A 20,893-nucleotide genomic window follows, 5' to 3' on the forward strand; every position below is an offset into this window, starting at 1 on the left:
CCTCTGCATGTATGTGTCCCTTATCTCCATCACTCTGCCTTCCAAATAAATAAGTGTTTTATTGTTTTATTTATTTATTTATTTTTATTTTTTTGACAGAGTGTACAGTGAGAGAGAGAGACAGAGAGAAAGGTCTTCCTTTTCCGTTGGTTCACCCTCTAATGGCCGCCACGGCCGGCGCACTGTGGCCGGCACACTGCGCTGATCCAAAGGCAGGAGCCAGGTGCTTCTCCTGGTCTCCCATGGGGTGCAGGGCCCAAGCACTTGGGCCATCCTCCACTGCACTCCCGGGCCACAGCAGAGAGCTGGCCTGGAAGAGGGGCAACCGGGACAGAATCCAGCGCCCTGACCGGGACTAGAACCCGGTGTGCCGGTGCCGCAGGCAGAGGATTAGCCTATTGAGCCGCGGCGCCGGCCGTGTTTTATTTATTTGAAAGGAAGAGTTACAGAGAGTCAGAGGCAGAAAGAGAAAGAGAGATCGTCCATCAGCTAGCTGGTTTACTCCCCAAATGGCTGCAATGGCTAGAGCTGGGCTGATCCAAAGCCAGGAGCTTCTTCTGGGTCTCCCATGTGGGTGCAGGGGCCCAAGGACTTGGACCATCTTCTGCTACCTTCCCAGGCACATTAGCAGGGAGCTGGATCGGAAGTGGAGCAGCCAGGACTTGAATTGGAACCCATATGGGATGCTGGCACTGCAGGTGGCAGCTTTACTTGCTCTACCACAGTGCCGGTCCCAATAAATAAATATATATATTTTTTTGACAGGCAGAGCGGACAGTGTGAGAGAGAGAGACAGAGAGAAAGGTCTTCCTTTTTCGTTGGTTCACCCCCCAGTGGCCACTGCGGCCAGTGGACCGTGCTGATCTGAAGCCAGGAGCCAGGTGCTTCTCCTGGTCTCCCATGCGGGTGCAGGGCCCAAGCACTTGGGCCATCCTCCACTGCACTCCCGGGCCACAGCAGAGAGCTGGACTAGAAGAGGAGCAACCAGGACAGAATCCGGCACCCCGACCAGGACTAGAACCTGGGGAGCTGGTGCCGCAGGTGGAGGATTAGCCTATTGAGCCGTGGTGCCGGCCAAAATAAATATTTTTTAAAAGTTTATTTTAATGTAAAAAAAAAGTCTTGAAATCCAAGACTAGTTTCTTCATAATACAAACTTTCTGTGAAGTTATTATTGAAGATGACTCAATGCATGGATTTCCAAATTTTTGTACTGAAATATACTTATCTTTAATTCTATTTTCCATGAATTTTTTGAAGTACTCTGAGGCACTTCTACATTTCATGTAACTTAAAACCATTTTTAAAAGCCAAATAAACAAATGAATGACTTATAAGAAATCAAGACCAGCTCCAGAGTGCATTATCTATTGAGAAGTCAGAATTGAACAAAGGGAGACAGATGATTTCTAAGAAGCTGGTGATAACTTCAGCGCTACCTCTTGCCTCTGTGAATGTGAATGACTCCTGTACTTGTAAAACTGGTTAGTCCTAGCCTATGTACCCCCATCTAAATGCTATGGATTCATGACTCCAAGAAAAGAGCTTCAGAAACTCCCACTGTTCTTGAAAAGGAAAAAAATAATAAAATAAAATAGAAAAAGGAAACTCTGTCTTTCTTAACAAAATAGTTCTAGCCTTACTCCTATAGAGTTCATCAAAGTACGATAACGGCAGTCCTCAGGGCACAGCAGCTTTAAAACCAACACCCGCCAGTGCCTTTCCTGCCAGCTCCCTCTAAACATTCTATGCAGCGAAGTTTCAGCTACAAAAGCCCACACGAGCAGGCAGGACTGCATTAGCCTGTGTAAGCACTGGTTGCTCTATGTTTTACTCTAGTTACTTGATAGCTCTGTTTCCAAGTCTTCACTAAGAATGATACTGAAAAGGACCAAACATGAATTATTCTTAAGCCTCTTACCTTGCTTTGTCTTAAAGAGCCAAGGCTTAAAAAGATAAAGGTTTTAAACCTCAGAGGACATTAGATTTACAGGTAGCAGATCCCAAAACTCTCAGGAAAAGGGTAATGGATTCCCACTCTCCATCAGAGCGTAAGGCTCCTTTTGGGAGGTGACCTCATCTTGACTTATTTTCTGACTACTCCATGTTACAAGCAAACAAGAAATACATAGCTTATGAACCTGATAGCTCCTCCATCCTATCGTTTATCCAGGAAATACTTATCAGAGTTTTCCATTATTGTGTATAGCCCAAACTGAAGGGGTGAGCAACACAAAAATGATTACAAATATAAATGCATACTTACAAACTGGGACAAATACTATAAAGGATGACTCAACTTCAAAGATTGGGGCCAGTGCTGTGGTAAAGCCACCACCCACAGTGCTGGCAGCCCATATGGGCACCCCGGCTGCTCCACTTCTGAACCAGCGGATGGAAGACCTCTTTCTGTCTCTCTCTCTCTCTGTAACTCTGCCTCTCAAACAAATAAAAACTTAAAAAAAAATTCAAATCTTTAAAACAAAAAACTTCAAAAACTTTCAAAAGAAACTTCTTAAAAAAAAAAAAAAGAAACTTAAGGTCTCAATTTAAATCTAATGTATGATTAAGATTTAAAAACCAACCAAATAAGCATTTAAAAATTTCTGAGATCTGTCAAATGTGTAAAATATTTTATTCATTTAATAAATATTACCAAAGCAAGGGGTAAGTGTTATAGCGCAGCAGGTTAAGGCTCCCATCCCGTACTGGAGTGCCTGGTTTGAGTCCTGGGTACTCCGTACTTCTGTCCCAGCTTCTTGCTAATGTGCCTGGGAGGCAGCAGCCTGGGTTCCTACCACCCACACAGGAGACTCGGAAGAAGCTCTGAGCTCCTGGCTTGGGCCTGGCCCATCCCTAGTCGTTATGGGCATTTAGGGAGTAAACCAGAAGATGAAAGACCTCTCTCACATTTTCTGTCACTCTGCCCTTCAAATAAATAAAGAATTCTTTAAAAAAACAAATATTGAGCAAGCACTCATGGCAAGCACAGACTTGGCACTAGAAGCATATGGAAAGCAAAGCAGATCTAGTCCTTGCCCTCTTGGAGCCTACAGTCTAGCTAGGGACACACGTTAATTAATAAAACACTCACAAACACAAACAAATCAAAGTCCATCAGTATTGTAAGGGCTCAAGGTGCTGTGAGTTACAGTGGAGACAGCTCTCTGAGTTCTTAAATAGGAGTACATAAGATGCTCTGACGCATCAATTGTAATGATAAAACTAGAGTAATTAGCATACTTATCATTTCAAATATTTACCATTTCTTTGTGGTAAAAATGATTCAAAAACCCTCTCAGCCATTTTGTTTCCCTCTTATGAAGATACTGTGATTACGTATTAGAGCCTCTCTGGATAATCCTCCCACCTCAAGACCCTGAACTCAACCACAGCTGCAAAACTCCCTTTGCCACGTAAGTGGCAGGGACTGTGCAGCCTACCATGTCACCCAGATTCGGCCATTTAAAGCGCACAATTAAAAATCGGCATATCCACACAGCCCCAGCCCCACCCCCACCCAGGGGGATAAAGAAGGAACCCCATATCCACTGGCTCTTCCTTCTTCTTCCCTAGCACCATGACAACCACTAATCTACTTTCTGTCTTTCGAGATTTTCCTATTCTAGGTACTGTCTATCAATGGAATCATACATTTGTGGTCTTTTGTGACTAAGTTCTTTCACTTAGCACAATGTTTTCAAGGTTCAACCATGCCATAGTATGTATGAGACCTACTTCCTTTTTTTCTAGCAGAGTAATCTTCCACTGTATGGATATACTATGTTTTATTTATACTTTCAACAGCTGATGGAAATATAAGTTGTTTCCATTTAAATTTTTTCCTTTTAATTTATTTATTTGAGAGCCAGAAAAAGGAACCGAGACGAAAAGCTGGTATCCACTAGTTCACTCTCAAATGTCTGCAATAGTCAGGGCTGTGCTGAGGCCAAAGCCAAGAGGCAGGAATGCGATCCAGGTCTCCCATGTAGGAGGCAAGAATCCAGTTCTGTGAGACATCACATCTGTCTCAGAGTCTGCAGCAGAGGGAAGCTGCAGTCAAACTCGGGCGTTCTGACGTGGAACGAGCGTCTTAACTCCTAGGCTACACAGAGGCTTCCATTACTAGGCTACAGAGCGGCTTCCATTTCTGACTACAATGGACAACGCGTCTATGAATGCAGTACGTGTGAACATGCGTTTTCAGTTCTTTCGGGTCTCACAGGAGCAAAATTACTCGTCCACACAGTCAATCAACTTTAACGTTAATGTTTTCCAATGCAGCTGTCCCACTTTACATGCACGCCAGCAACGTGAGAATTCCAGTTTCTTCAAACCCTCACCAAATTTATTGTTTGTCTTTTTGATCGCAGTCATCCTAGTGGGTATGAAATGGTATCTCACTGTGGCTTTTGAGTTGGATTTATCTAAGATTAACACTAATGATTAATAATAACCAATACTAGCAATTAATGGTAAGTGATTATCCATGAGTGTTCATGTGCTCACTGGCCATTTCTATACCTTCCCTGGAGAAATATTCATTTAGATCCTTCACCCATTTTAAAATTGGGTTATTTGTCTTTTTATTGCTAAGTTGTTAAGAGTTCTTTATGTATCCTAGATATATAAAAAAGTTTTCTTTTAACAGACAGATGATTTGCAAACTTTTTCTCTCATTCTCTGAGTTGTCTTTTCATTTGCAGCTGCTTTCCAGATTTTTGAGTAGTAAAAATTGAATAGTTTTGATCCGGGTTATTGCTGTTCCAATATGAAAGAGCTTCTTTGTCCTTAACAAGGCAGTTTAATGCATTTATATTTACATTTATAACAGAATTAATTTGGCCTCACTCGTATTTGTATACTTTTATACTTGTATACCTTGATTTTTTTTTTTTAAAGATTTATTTATTTAATTGAAAGTCAGAGTTACAGAGAAAGGGAGAGACAACTTCCATTCACTGGTTCACTCTCCTGATGGCCACAACAGCCAGGGCTGGGCCAGGCTGAAGCCAGGAGCGTCCTTAAGGTCTCTCACATGAGTAGCAGGGGCCCAAGAACTTGGGCCATCTTCCACTGCTTTCCCAGGCCATCAGCAGGGAGCTGGACTGGAAATGCAGGAGCTGGGACACCAATCGGCACCCATATGGGATGTGGCATCGCAGGCAGAGGCTTAGCCAGCTGTGCCGCAGCGCTGGCCCCACACCGTGTTCATTTTTTAAATCCTTCCCCGAGTTTACTGTCTTTAGAACACAGTCCTGGTTCTGCTTTTCCTGTTTAGTGCTCCAGAAGGCCCATCCTGCTTCTGACTGAACTGGCATTTGTACGCTATAAACTGTACTTGAGGTAAAATACACAAGGCGTCTTGTCTCAGTCTACTCTGTCCTGTCTCATAGAGTCTGTATCAACCTGTATTCTACGAAGACCTCTAGCGGTTAATTTCCAAGTGAGTAATCTGCAGAGGAGTTTTTCCGGGTTCCCTGAGTGGTGCTCTGATACCACACTGCCATGACTGCTACTACACCATTGTGCTTAGACTTTCAGCACAGAGAAGAGGAGCCCAAAATTCCTACTGGTCAGCTGTGTGACAGTGAGGCTGCTTGTCAGGCACCACTTGACCTAGGAGCCTTCCTGTAAGCAAAGTCCCTGATATGCGTTCTAATTCCAGGGTTTCACAGAGTGGTGAGAAAACGTCAAACAAAAAAGTTTATTTGGATGCAAAACAAATTTTGAAAAAAATTTTTGAAAAAAGTTTTTTCATAGTATGCATTTTCCCTGAACTTTCTGAAGATGTCTTACAAATGTCATTTTAGGCTAACAAATTTTATCCTCATAAAAGCAAAATGTAATTTAAATCTCCACAGATCATCATCATACAAATGACTCAGTTACTTTGGTCAAAGAAAGAATAGTTCACATTATACAAGTTTGCAAGGGCAAATACTGTTTTGAAAATTTATTAAAGATGGTGACAATCAAAAATTCAAACATATTTCCAAATTGAAGTAGCATGTTAAATCAATTTTTTGAAGAAATACCCCCAAAGGAATTTTAAATATCTGATCCATAAAATGCTCCCAGTTTTGCCTCAAAAATCTGACATCTACCATTTTACTTTGACATTTATCATTAATTTTCTCACAAATCCTTACATTGATTTCTTAACAAAAAAACCCCACAATTGTTTTCATGGCATCTGGTGAAGTAAAATATCTTGTTATAAGAGGTAGAAGAATAATTATTCCTTTTGGTTTGATCTGCCATTCCTCCCCTCCATGCGGTGAGGATGGAAATGCCAACCACTGTACTAGACACAGGGTCAGAAGAATGGAACAAGAATCCACAGAAAGCAGAGCCCATCTAGGAAGACAGCCAAGTGCTAACTTACCACATTCTCCAAAGGTGCTGCACCAAACACTTTAAAGACTGGGTTGGGTTTGGAGGGTGAGATACAAAGAACAATGGCTTGCTGTCCCACTCGAGTAGTATATTCATCTAACGTGGCTCGAAGTTTCCTGAATCAGAATGAAAAGACAAAGAAACAGTTAAAAGTCGATAGAGGGGCGGGAGCTATGGTGAGCAGTTAAGCTACTGCTTGAAACACCCGCGTCCCACGTTGGCATGCCGAGGTCTGAATCCTGTAGCCACTTCTGGTTCAGTTTCCTGCTAATGTGCATACTGGGAGGCAGCAGGTAATGACTCAAGTATTTTGGTACGTGTCTCCATGCGGGAGACCAGGTAGAGTTCTGGGCTCCTGCTTTTGGCCTGGCCTAGCCCTGGCTGTTGGGGTCACCAGTGTGGATGGAAGCCCTGCCCTCTCCCCCACAGCTCTACCTGCCCTTCAAATTAAAAAAAAAAAAAGATGGAAAGTACAGTGATACAGACATAAAATTTATCTTGAATTGAGATAAATTACCCTGATCAGACATAATATCTTTTACCCTAAATGTGGAAAGGAAAATGTGAGGTCTGATATCCTATTAAGCAGAAATGCATGCATACCTCTCTCTTCCGGTTCAATGACTAGTCCATTGAATCAAGGGCCTCCTGAGGGTTCCGGTTTGGGACCCGGCCACGGCAGAATTTTCCACAATGAGTATCACTCCCCTGATCTTAGCAGTGCAGCGGAGTCACCACTACTTACAATCATAAAGGCTGCTGCCAAGATGTCCTCTTGTGGCTGTGTTACATCATCTCCATGCCAAACGAAGGTGCTCAAGTGACTTGCTTCTAATTTTTTATTGATACAGTCATTGATTATATATCACAGACATGTTACCCAAAAATACTATATCAAAATTTGTGGGGGCCGGCGCTGTGGTGCAGCAGGTTAACGCCCTGGCCTGAAGTGCCAGCATCCCATATGGGCGCTGGTTTGAATTCCAGCTGCTCCACTTCCTATCCAGCTCCCTGGTATGGCCTGAGAAAGCAGTGGAGGATGGCCCAAGTCCTTGGGCCCCTGCACCTGTGTGGGAGACCTGAAGAAGCTCCTGGCTCTTGGCTTCAGATCAGCGAAGCTCCAGCTGTTGCAACCAATTGGGGAGTGAACTATCAGATGGAAGATCTCTCTCTCTCTCTCTCTCTCTCTCTCTGCCACTTCTCTCTCTGTGTAACTCTTTCAAATAAAATAAATCTTAAAAAAAATTGTATAGCTTCAGATTCATTGACATAAATAATAATTCTCAGTCCTGTAGTATATTACAAACAAAAATGAGAAGAACCTTTTCTACTAGAGCAGTTCTGCCTAAACAGGGGAGATGTTACAGGACCCCTAATAAATGCCCATGACCATGGACAGTACCAAACCCTACAGACTACGCTTTTACCTATATGTACATTCCCATAATAAAGCTTAACTTACAAACTAGGCAAAGTGAGAGTAACAATACTACTTATAAAATAATCATTAAAATATACCATGAAAGTTATTTAAAGCTTATAAATTATTGCTGGCATGTTCCATTTAATATTTTTAAACTGCGGCTGACCCTGGGTGACTGAACTAGTGGAAAGCAAACTATCCGGTAGGGAGGGGACCACCATATAGCAAACATTCCTTTTCCTCTAGTCCTGGGGACATAAAGTTCTATACTTCAGAATTCTCCTGAGCACACGGTCTACCCTTTCAAGGGACTGGTAAGCAAAGGACCATCTGAAGGAATGGTTTAGGTTCACGGTCACCAATTTCTCTCTCCCCATTCTTTCTTGAATACATCAATCTTTTCACTTTTACCACTCTTTTGAAAATGCTTGTCCAGTTCAGTCATGATCTCCACGTTGTCCAATCGACCCATCAGTTTGTCTCCTATTCATTCTATCGGCAGCATCGGACAGAGATGATCACATGCCCTCACTCTTTCTGCCCTTGGTGTCAGGGACACCATTCTCTTGATTTTTCTCCTGACGCACTGGTTGCCTCCATCTCTCCACTCTCTAAGGGTGGAGCACTTCAGGCCTCAGTCCATATTCCCTCCCTAAGTGATTTCAACAAGTCTGGGCTTTACGTATTTTTATAACAATTTATTCATTTATTTGAAAGGCATAGTGAGAGAGAGAGCGAGCGAGAGAGCGAGTGAGCGCCAGAGAAAGAGACTTTCCATCTGCTGGTTCCAAATGGCCACAGTGACCAGGTTGAAGCTGGGAGTGTGGAACTCCATCCAGGTCTCCCAGGTAGCCGGTAGGGAACCAAGCACTTGGGCCAACTTCTCCTGCTTTCCCAGGTGCATTGGCAGGGAGCTGGATCAGAAGTGAAGCAGCTGGGACTGAACAAACCACCGTTCATATGGGATGCTTGTGTTGCAGGTGGTGGCTTAACTCACTGTGCCACAACACTGGCTACCAGTCCCAGCTTTAAATACTACCTACGTGCCCATACCCCAAGACTTCTCCTTGGAATTCCACCTAATGGTTAAGAGTCATCATAGGGTTAACATGTTGAAAATCAAATTCCTGATTTTGTCTTAGGCTCACTTTCACACTGCCACTCTTCTCCAGTAAATGTCATCTCAATCCTTCCAGAAATACTCAAAATCGTGAGGTCACTTCTCTCCTCCTTAAGCCTAAACCTCACATCCCATCCAACGATGAACCATGCTAAGCTGACTTTTGAAATATATCCAGAACTTGACCGCTTCTTACCAACCCTGCTGCCGCCATACTGGTTGTAAGACACCATCCTTTCTGGCCCGGACTCTACAATAGCCTGATTGGCCTCCCTGCTTTCATTCTTATACCGCTAGAGTCTGTTCTCAACACAGTAGCTTCAGTGACTCTTGAAAAATCTAAGTCAGATTTTGTCATCTCTCTGGTCAAAAGCCTTCACTGACTTGCCACCTCACCGGGAGGAGAGCTGAAGCCCTGATGTTGAGCTACAGGGCATCTGACGTGGCTCTCTACCTGCCTGACAACATCTCCCAGTCTCTCCCTGGCTGTTTCTCAAACGAGGCCACCTTGTCCCTTCAGAGCCTGTGTCCTGAGACGTCAGGGTGGTTCCTCTTGAGTCCCTTCGGGTCTCCTTTCAGCGGCTGCCTTAGCAGAAAGGACCCCCAGACCACGCCTGTAAAGGAGAGGAACTATCCCCCGTCTCCTGGCCCGTCTCCCTTTTTTCACTCTGTTTGCCCCGTAGCACACATCATCACCTGACGTACTATATATGTATTCTTTCAAGTTGATTACCGTTGCCTAGAATAATGTCTGGTATGCAGCAGGCACACAATTTTTGTCAGTATGAATTAATGTGATATTAAAATCTATTAAATTGCATTTCTAGGTTTTCATTTATTTAATGCTATAAGAGTACTTTGAAGTCTAAATCGGCCCTCAGGGACTCCAACCTGGTCTCACCGATGACCCTAAAAGGGCTGTTCTAACTGTCACAAATGAAGCACTTGAGGAGCAGGAAGGGCAGGGGTCGGGCCCTCACCGAAGCAAGCGTGTCTGCTGTCTCTTCCGGATGGACGGGTTGGACTCGAACACGTGAGGCCGTTTCCGCTTCTTTCCTGTTGCCACGGCAGCGGCAGCAGCCATTCCCACAGGACCTGAAGGAACAAGTATACGCTGAGATTAGCCAGAAGCCTGGAACTGTACAAGACAAAGAACAATTAAAGCTACAAAAAAAAGGTAGCACTTCTTTCAGAATATGTTTTCAGTAAACAGAAAATATTTCTGATATTATCAATACATTTCATTATTGTTTAACACGCACCACATTGTGACTTACCCATTAAATTTACAAGAAATCTTTTAAAATAAGCAAATGACTTACACCTCCCTATCACACACCAGCTTGAATTCTGTATAATGCTGCTTTTGTTTTGTTTTGTTTTGCCAGCATGCCCATACTGTTACGGCAATATTCTCAGAAGTGCTAGCAAAAACGGCAGCATTGACAGGAAAAGCCTGCCAAATTGGGAAAAAAAAAATCAGACTTCAAATTTTACTTCTATCTCTATACTCCTGTGTCCATTACTCCAAGACACTGTCAAGTGAAAGAAGTTGGAACTCTACAACAATACCTATAAGAGGAATATCTGGAAGAATACCATCTTAATTGGAAACTTCATTTATATATTGTACCAAAAATGAGATGCTGACCACAGGGTCATCAGTTGATGAAGTCTCCTGGCAGAGAAGAGATGACTACTTCCCCACTCTAAGGAGAAAACATTAATGAGAGCTGGCCTGGCTTGCTGTGAAGATGATACATAATAACCTTCCTTCTTCAGAAGAGAGAGGATCTATTCTAATCCCTGATTCCTGAGATCTCACCATATTTAAAGGCATCCTAGCTTTATCATTATTTGTGAACCCTGTAAAATGCTTAATAAATTAAGTTTAGTTGCTTGTATTTACACTGTCATATATACTCTAAGTGGCTGGATTAAAATAAAACTTCCTGGGGCCAGCACTGTGGCGTAGTAGGCTAAGCCTCCACCTGCAGCACCAGCATCCCATGTGGGTGCTGGTTCATAACTCAGTTTCTCCTCTTCCAATCCAGCTCTCTGCTATGGCCTGGGAAAGCAGTAGAAGATGGCCCAGGTCCTTGGGCCCCTGCACTCACATGGGAGACCCAGAGGAAACTCCTGGTTCATGGTTTCGGATTGGCTCAACTCCGGCCATTGAGGCCATTTTGTGAGTGAACCAACAGATTGAAAACCTTCCTCTCTGTCTCTCCTTTTCTCTGTCTGTAACCTCTCAAATAAATAATAAATAAATCTTTAAAAAAAAAAAAACTTCTTGAAAAGCTTGATAAACTTTCTCTACATGTTTAATAACATCCTCACTCTGGCTGAAATAAACACCACCAAAGACCCCCAAAACAAGTTCTTAAATGAATGCTTGCTTTTTACTTTACTTTCCATCATAAATTGCTGGCAGAAAAAATAAAAACTTACTGATGTCTTTTCCCCAACACTTTGTTTTTAAAAATTGTGGTAGGACACTTAGTATGAGATCTACTCTCTTAACAAAATTTTAAGCATACAATACAGTCTTGTTAATTGCAGGCAAAATTTTGTATAGCTCTAGAACCTACTCATCCTGCATTCCCAAAACTTAACTGAACAGCAACTCCTCACTCTCCTGTCAGTCACTGTCAACAATCACTCTACTCTCTGCTTCTGTAAGTCCATTTTAGATCCCTTATATAAGTGTAATTACAAAGTATTTATCCTGTGTGATTGGCTTATTTTACTTACTTAGCACAATATCCTCAAAATTCACCTATGTTGTCACATACTGCAGTACTTCCTCCTGAAATAATATTCTACTGTATGTACGTATTCCATTTTTTCCAAACCGTTCACCATTTGATGGACATTTAGGCAGTTCTCACAAATTGGCTATTGTGAATGATGCAGCAATCAACATGGGGGTAAAATATTTTTGGGATTCCGATTTTATGTAATTCTTTTGTATAAATACTCAAAGTATTTAACCAGAAGTAAAACTGCTGCATCATGTGGTATTTAAAAAATTTTTTTAATGTATTTGAGAGACAGAGAAGGAAAGATAGAGCTCTCATCTGCTGAGTCATTCCCAGATACCTACGATGGCTGGGGGAATGGAAAAGGCAAGCTGCAAAGCTGGGAGCCAGGAACTCAAATCAGGCCTCCCATATTGGGGGAGGGACCCAATCACCTGAGTCATCCCTAATGCCTCCCAGGATCCAATTAGCAGGAAGCTGGAGTCGGGAGTTAAAGTAGGGAACCAAGGGCCCAGCACCTTGGCTCACTTGGTTAATCTTCCGACTGCGGCGCCAGTATCCCATATGGGTGCCGGGTTCTAGTCCCAGCTGCTCCTCTTCCAGTCCAGCTCTCTGCTGTGGCCTGGGAGGGCAATGGAGGATGGCCCAAGTGCTTGGGTCCCTGTACCTGCATAGGAGACCAGGAGGAAGCAACTGGTTCCTGCAGCACACCAGCCGTAACAGCCATTTGGGGAGTGAACCAACGGAAGGAAGACCTTTCTCTCTGTCTCTCTCTCACTATCTGTATCTCAAATAAATAAAAAAAACAAAACAAAAAAAACAAACCAAGTGCTTGGGCCCCTGCACCCACATGGGAGACCGGAGGAAGCACCTGGCTCCTGGCTTCAGATCGGTGCGGCGCCGGCCATAGCAGCCATTTGGGGGTGAACCAATGGAAGGAAGACCTTTCTCTCTCTCACTGTCTAACTCTGCCTGTCAAAATAAATTAAATTAAATTAAATTAAATAAATGAAGTAGGGAACCAAACCCAGGCACTCTGATGTGCACTGTGGGTTCTGGAATCAATATCTTAACCACTAGGCCAAATACCTAACCCTATTTTCAATTTTTTAAAATAAAGATTTATTTATTTATTTGAAAGGCAGAGTTACAGAATGGGAGAGAGACTGATCTTCCATCTACTGGTTCACTTCCTAGATGGCCACCAACAGCAAGGGCTGGGCCAGGCCAAAGCCAGAAGCTTCACCTGGGTTTCCCTCGTGGATACAGGGCCCCAAGTATTCGGGCCATCTTCACCACTTTCCCAGGGGCATTAGCAGGGAGCTGGATGGGCAGTGGAACAGCTGGGACTTGAATTGACGCCCACATGGGGTGCCAGCATCACAAGTGGCAGCTTAACCCACTAGACCACAATGCCAACCTATTTTTTTTTTTTTTTAATTTTTTGACAGGCAGAGTGGACAGTGAGGGAGAGAGACAGAGAGAAAGGTCTTCCTTTGCTGTTGGTTCACCCTCCAATGGCCGCTCCAGCCAGCGCATCTCGCTGATCCAAAGCCAGGAGCCAGGTGCTTCTCCTGGTCTCCCATGGGGTGCAGGGCCCAAGCACTTGGGCCATCCTCCACTGCACTCCTGGGCCACAGCAGAGAGCTGGCCTAGAAGAGGGGCAACAGGGACAGAATCTGGCGCCCTGAACGGGACTAGAACCCGGTGTGCCAGCGCCGCAAGGCGGAGGATTAGCCTATTGAGCCATGGCACCGGCCCAACCTATTTTTTTAATGATTTATTAATTTATTTATCTGAAAGGCAGAGTTACAGAGAGAGATGGAGAAATAGAGAAGGATACCTAGCATCCACTGGTTTACTCCCTACATGGTTGCAAGGGTCAGGAGCCTGAACTCCATCTGGGTCTCCTACAAGGGTGGCACAGGATGAAGCACTTGGGCCATCTGAAGTGCATTAGAAGGAAGCTGGATGGGAAATGGAGTAGCTGGGACCCAGACTGGCATTCATGTGGGATGCTGCTTCATACTGCATCCGAGCAATGAGGTTGCTCCATTTCACAGTGTCACCAGTAGTATACTAGGGTCCCAACTGCTCTGTAACCTTGCAACACTCACACTCTTCTATATTGGGATTACAGCATCCTAACAAGTGGTGGTATCTGACTGCGGCTTTGATTTGCATTTCCCTGATTTTGTTTCCCGTGATGTTGAGCTTCTCTTCACATCGTTGTTGGTTATTTGTGTATCTTCTTTAGAGAGATGGCTACTCAAGTCCTTTGCCCATTTTTTAAGCAGGTTATTTGTCCTTTCACTGTTGAGTTATAGGAATGAAAACTCTCATACATATAAGCAATACTGGAAGAATTTTAACATTTTACCATACATATCCATCTACCTTTCTATTCATTCATCAGTCCATGCTGGGTTTTTTTTTTTTTTTTTTGGGGGGGGGTTGTCTTTCAATGTAGACTGAAAATACCAAGTGTCTCAACACTTCAGGAGGCATATCATTAGACAGAATTTAATATCTGACTCTACTTTTTTCTTGAGAAGCCAAATTTACATATAATGAAATGTATAAAGCTAAGCATATAGTCAATAATTTTTAATGTGCATAGCTATGAATCCCAAACCCCTATCAAGATACAAGTTCTCTCATATCCACCTCGAGTCAGTTCCTACTTTTACCTCCCAAAGGTATCACTATTCTGATTTTTTTTATCCCCACATTATTATTGCCTATTTTAGAACTCCAAATAGACAGAAACACATAGTTTATACTCTTTTGTATAAGACTTCTCACACTTAGAATGATGTTTACAGATTCATTCATTTTGCTAACAAATGTACTGGTAGTTTCTTTTTTATTGCCGAGTAATATTCCACGATAAGAATAAACCAGTTTGGGGGCTAGCAATGAATGTGGCATAGCGGATAAAGCTGCCACCTACAGCAAGCTACTAGAGATAACTTTAAAAACTCAGAATGAGGAAGAATTCCTTAAACCAGATCTCAAAAGGATTATACTGCAAGGAAAAAGATAGATAAATTTTAGAATAATATAAATAAAAGTTTTTATGGACAAAAACAAAATAACAAATAAATGACAGGTGGACAACAAAGTGGGAGAAGCTAACTGCAATGCATGTTACTGAGAAAGGGATCATATAAAATAGATATCAATATGAACTGTTGGGGGCCAGTGCTGTGGCGTAGCGGGAAAAGCTACTGCCTGCAGTGCCGGCATCCCACATGGGCACCAATTCAAGTCCCGGCTGCTCCACTACTGATCCAGCTCCCTGCTAATGTGCCTGGGAAAACAGTGGAAGATGGTCCAAGGGTTTGGGCCCCTGCATCCGAGTACGAAACCTAGAAGAAGCTCCTGGCTCCTGGTTGCGGCCATCTGGGGAGTGAACCAGATGGAAGAACCACTCCCCCCCCACCCCCACCCCGCTTCTGCCTCTCTGTAACCCTCTTAAATAAAGAAATAAATCTTTAAAAAAAATACATTAACTCTTACCAGCCAATATGATAAAGACAAAACAACTCATTTGGAACATGGGCAAAAGACATAAAGAGGAAATACACAAAGAAAGAAAATGGAAGAGCTGATAAAGAGCTAAAATGGTAATCTGCCTGTCTTACTTCACTGGCTGGAACCCCGAGCTCACAGAAATGCAAATTAAACCAACAGTGAGACACTATCTCATACCCACCAGACCCGCAAAATGAAAAAAGACAAAGCATGAGAATGAGATGCAACAGGCCCTGGAGCGCAATGCTGGAGGGAATGTAAGTTAATATAAGAATTTGGAAAGACATCTGACCACATCTGGACAATTAAAAATGTGCGTATCTCTGACCCTCTCCTGGGCACCCCTCCCGTAGTGTTTTCCAAGCTGCTGGTTATGACCCTTTGGCAGGTCATGAGTAGTACTTTTTTTCTAATAAAACAGAGTAGACTAGAACTTATCACAGAGTATACTGTTTGTGTTATTATTCCACAAGAAACTGTTTTTGGTTCTATATACATGTAGTTAATCTGGGTCACAAAGTAAAACGTATTACTGTGAGAGATCATCACAGCGTTTGAATGCCACTGCCCAGAGTAAGTCACACAAGAAAACATGGAAAACCATTTTTATTTTCAGCAACTATAACAGCAAAAAATTATGAGCAACCCAAGTAATCTATAAGTATATGAGATATTCAGGAAATGAGCGCAATACCAAATAGGAGCTAAAACAAAGTGTACAGCCACACTATCGCTATGGATGAATCTAGGAAAAATAGTACTGAATTAAATAATTGCAATGTTACAAAATTTAGAGTCAGTGACATCACTAATGTAAAATTTAAGACATGTAAAACAACTCTAAGTATTATTTAATAATATATACTCATATAGTAAAAATATGTATAAAGTAATACAAGAGAAGGATTGGTGCCTGCTGCAGCAGGTAAGTCGCCTACCTTCCCTACCAGAGTGTCTGGTTCCAGTCCCATCTACTACACTTCTGATTCAGTTTCCTTCTGGTACACACTCTGGGAGGCAGCAGGTGATAGACAGCTCAAGTACTTGGGTCCCTGCAGCCATGTAGGAAACATGGATGGATTCCCTAGCTCCTGGCTTCAGCCTAGCTCAGCCCTGGCTGTTTGTGGGCATTTGGGGAATGAGCCAGGAAATGGAAGTTCTCTTTGTCTCCATTTCAAATCAATAAAACTTTAAAAAATACAAATGCAGGGACTGGCGCTGTGGCACAGTAGGTTAAACCTACGCTTGTGGCACCAGAATCCCAAAATGGGCGCTGGTTTGAGTCCCAGCTTCATCACTTCCGGTCCAGCTCCCTGCTAATGGCCTGGGAAAGCAGTGGAGGATGGCCTAAGTGCTTGGGCCCCTGCACCCACGTGGGAGACCTGGAAGATCCTCCTGGTTTCAAATTGGCCCCACTTTGGCCATTGTGGCCATGAACCAGCAGATGAAGATTTCTCTCTGCCTCTGTGTCACCTTCTCAGTAACTCTGCCTTTCAACTAAATTAAAAAAAAAAAAAAAAAAAAAAAAAAAACTGAAAAAGCATGCCAAAATAGACAAGGGTAGTAATGCCTGTGTTTGTTGCACTAATCTTGATATTTTTCTCTATGCAGATATTCAAGTTTTTTTTTTAAAGAGTTATTTATTGTATTTGAAAGAGTTACACAGAAAGAGAAGGAGAGGCAGAGAGAGAGGTCTTCCATCCACTGGTTCACTCCCCAATTGGCAGCAATGGCCAGAGTTGCTCCGATCAGAAGCCAGGAGCCAAGAGCTTCCTCTGGGTCTCTCCACGTGGGTACAGGGGCCCAGGAACTTGGGCCATCTTCTACTGCTTTCCCAGGCCATAGCAGAGAGCTGGAATGGAAGTGGAGCAGCCGGGACTAGAACTGGCACCCATATGGGATGCTGGCACTGCAAGCGGCGGCTTTACCCACTTCGCCACAGCACTGGCCCCTGATACTAAAGTATTTAAACTTGCTGGACAACTCAACAAAATGCCTCTGTCAGTACTAATTATGTTTGTAAACCATATGAATCTTTCTCCACTTTTTTTTTTTACCCTATCCCTTATCACTTTGAAGAAAACAAAAGAATAAATTGAGCCAGTGCCGCGGCTCAACAGGCTAATCCTCCGCCTTGCGGCGCCGGCACACCAGGTTCTAGTCCCGGTCGGGGCACTAGATTCTGTCCTGGTTGCCCCTCTTCCAGGCCAGCTCTCTGCTGTGGCCCGGGAGTGCAGTGGAGGATGGCCCAAGTGCTTGGGCCCTGCACCCCATGGGAGACCAGGAGAAGCACCTGGCTCCTGCCTTCGGATCAGCGCGATGCACCGGCCGCAGCGTGCCAGCCACGGCGGCCATTGGAGGGTGAACCAACGGCAAAAGGAAGACCTTTCTCTCTGTCTCTCTCTCTCTCACTGTCCACTCTGCCTGTCAAAAAAAAAAAAAAAAAAGAATAAATTGAATTCTGCTTAACAAGAAGTCCTCTAAAATTCCTATTGGTGACTGATATGAAAAAGGCTATCTTGTTTTTACTCCCCACTATCTTTTGTCATACTACACCCACACTTTTTGCCCTGAAAGCCCACACTAACCAGGGGCTGTCTGGGCTGCAGAGAAAGATGCATTTCTGAATGGCAACATGGTGGAGTGAAAGGTTACCTTTCAGATACAGAGAATGGGACAGACCATTCTCCTCCGAAAACTCCTCTTGCTAGTCCTAAGTAAAGTCTGGATTCAGACACAAAGCTAGCAAAGCGAGGGCAACTAGCCATGGCTGTTGCCTCTCCAAAGCCCTTACCACGCACAGCCTCCATGTTCTGTGTGGCTTCACTCACGCCTGCCTCCTGTACCATTTTCTCTGCTGGCTCACAAGTCTCCAAACACACTGATCTCCTTCCCATTTCCCATCTACAAGTCCTCACTTTCCCTGTTTCCTGTCTGATCCGCACCTTCCATGTCGCTTCCCTTGGCTGGCACCTAACTGCCTGTGAGTCAAGGCTCTCCCCAGAAGCCTTCCCAGCTCCCTCAGTCTAAACCAGCAACTGCACCCTCTCCATGATCTCCTCTCAGCATTTTCTTTAGTACATTCAGTTCAGTTCTTGCTAAAATTATTTTACTGTACTATTTGCACCCCTCCCCACAAACTGGAATGTTAAGTGCCTTCAGGACAGGTTCCTGGCTGTCTTGTTCACAGGATCTACACAATACAGACAGCATGGCCTGGCACGTCATTGCTACCAGCTGAGTGTCAGTTTCTCCTGTGCCACATGAGCAGGCAGGACACAGCTCCTTCCTGCACTCAACACCGTGACAACACAGTACAGCAATTCAGCAAAGCCTTGTCGGGAAGCATCGCTCTTCCTTCACAGGGAAGAAGCTGCCCTGGATTCATTATGTTAGGTTGCCCTCTTCTGGGAAGCCCAAGAATTTCACAAAATATACTGTCCAAATATTTCATGGTTTGCCACTGGTTCTCATTTTTTAAACCCACCATTCCATAAGTATGCAGTGGGTAATAACTGACATTAATAAGGGCATTCGTCATTGCATCTGTCTTCTCACCCTTGAATACACTGATTATTTCAAAAATGAAGGATTTTGGCAATCACTGGTCATTGATTTCATGTCCAGCTTTTCCTAAATATCTTCCAAGATCAAGAATATTCCTTATGTAACACTAGACTCGTTCAGGAAAGGTTTTCAGGCAGTCTAACACCACCATGATGATAAATACAAATGTGAAAAAGAGAGAATGATCGAAGATAGCTCTGCTGTAAGTCATTTAGTAGCCAGACCATCTCAAAACCTTCACCTGCATCAGCAGGATCCCGGTTTGCTGGTGGCCTCAGGCAGCTGGCAGAAGCAAGCAGAAACCCTCTCTAAAGGCACATTATCCTAGACCCCAAGTTATTTCTAAAAATAACTTCTCAGACAACCATCCACAATTCATTCAGATATAATCAGCGCATGACAAGAACAGCCAGCATTAACAATGTGTTAGTGCTACCGGTACACCGGAGAAGAAATGACCACACAGACTGCAAAAGCATGTTTGCTTTACCTATGCAGACTTAAAAAACTGTTTTGCTTTTCACCACAACTGGAAACTGTTACAGGGCAAATCTGGAAGTGTGGGGAAGGGGGACACTAGAATTCTAAAACAGGGGGGAAGAAACAAACTACTAATGATTACCAAAATTAGTTACTCAATGAATAGATTAACAGCACCTCAGACACAGCTGAACAGAAAAATTAAGCAACTGGAAAACAATCCAAAGACATTACACAGAACAAAGCATAAAGAGATAAGACAGCACAGGTGTGGCCCAGCAGGTTAGGCTGCCACTTGGGATGATCGTATCCAGTATCAGAGTGCCTGGGATCAAGTCCCACCTCCAATTCTGGTCCAGCTTCCTGCTAACGAGCCTGGGAGGCAGTCAATAGTGGCCCAAGTACTTGGGTTCCTACCATCTGTGTAGGAGACCTGGATGGAGCTTGTGGCTCCTTGCTTCAGCTTGGACCCTCCCCAGCTGTTGTGGTCTTTTGGGGGAGTGAACCAGCAGATGGAAGATCCCTCTCTGTGTCTCTCCCTCTCTGTCACTCTGCCTTTCAAATAAACAAATAAATAAATCTCTTCAAAAGAGCGAGACAAGAGGATGACACATACAAATTTAACTGGAGTTACCAAAGGAAAAAAGAATGGAGCAGAAACAAAGCCTGAATCAAAATCTACTGACAGATTTCCCAGAATTGATTAAAGACATCAATCCATAGAATCAAGATATCCAGAGAATCCAAAGCAGAATAAATAAGAAATCAGAGCCAGATATGTCACAAAAACTAATGATAAAGAATGTTGAAAGCAGTTGGGGGGAGGAGCCTATGTGGGAGACAAACTTCATTGGAGCATAGGCCAGAATGAAACACCTGAATTCTCAAGAGCAACAAGGAAACCTAGAAGAAAGTGGTCTGGTGCCTTCAACAAGAAAGAAAAATAATTACCAAACCAGAATTCCACACCCAGTGAGAATATCCTTCAAGACTGAAGGTTAAGGGCTGGTGCTGTGGCACAGCAGATTAACGTCCTGGCCTGAAGCGCTGGCATCCCATATGGACGCCAGTTCTAGTCCCGGATGCTCCTCTTCTGATCCAGCTCTCTGCTATGGCCTGGGAAAGCAGTGGAAGATGACCCAAGTCTTTGGGCCCCTGCACCCGTGTGGGAGACCCGGAGGAAGATCCTGGCTTCTGATCAGCGCAGCTCCGGCCGTTGTGGCCAATCGGGGGGTGAACCATGGGATGGAAGACCTCTCTCTCTCTCTCTCTTTCTCTCTGCCTCTCCTCTCTCTGTGTAACTCTGACTTTCGAATAAATAAATAAAATCTTAAAAAAAAGACTGAAGGTTAAATAAAAACATTCTCAGACAAGCGAAATCAGAATTTGCTCCTATCAGATATATGCTAAAGGACATACAAATGGAATCTTTAAAAAAAGCTTATTTATTTGAAAGGCAGAGGGAGAGAAGGGGAGAGAGAGAGAGACAGAGACAGAGAGAAATCTTCTATCTGCTGGTTCACTCTCCAAATTCCTGCTAACAGCCTAGGCTGGGCCAGGCCAAAGCCAGGAGCCTGGAACTCCAACTGGGTCTCCCATTTGGGT

The 20,893-nt window shown here is 43.6% G+C and overlaps 1 protein-coding gene across 9 annotated transcripts in view; it reads right to left on the minus strand.

Annotated features, from left to right (window-relative positions):
- Positions 1-20,893, minus strand: part of NRF1 (nuclear respiratory factor 1) — a 150,696-nt gene that overhangs the window by 77,715 nt on the left and 52,088 nt on the right. For all 9 annotated transcript variants that reach the window (XR_009866793.1, XR_009866799.1, XM_062200782.1 and 6 more), the window contains 2 exons: positions 9,923-10,037; positions 6,389-6,515 (listed from right to left, as the gene is read on the minus strand). Coding sequence is in view for 7 of the 9 variants with exons in the window: in XM_062200782.1 (XP_062056766.1) it covers positions 6,389-6,515; positions 9,923-10,037 (242 nt within the window). In the remaining 2 variants the exon portion in view is untranslated. The remainder of the gene's footprint in view (positions 1-6,388; positions 6,516-9,922; positions 10,038-20,893) is intronic.

The sequence above is a fragment of the Lepus europaeus genome, chromosome 1, assembly GCF_033115175.1.
Source record: "Lepus europaeus isolate LE1 chromosome 1, mLepTim1.pri, whole genome shotgun sequence".
NCBI lineage: Eukaryota > Metazoa > Chordata > Mammalia > Lagomorpha > Leporidae > Lepus > Lepus europaeus.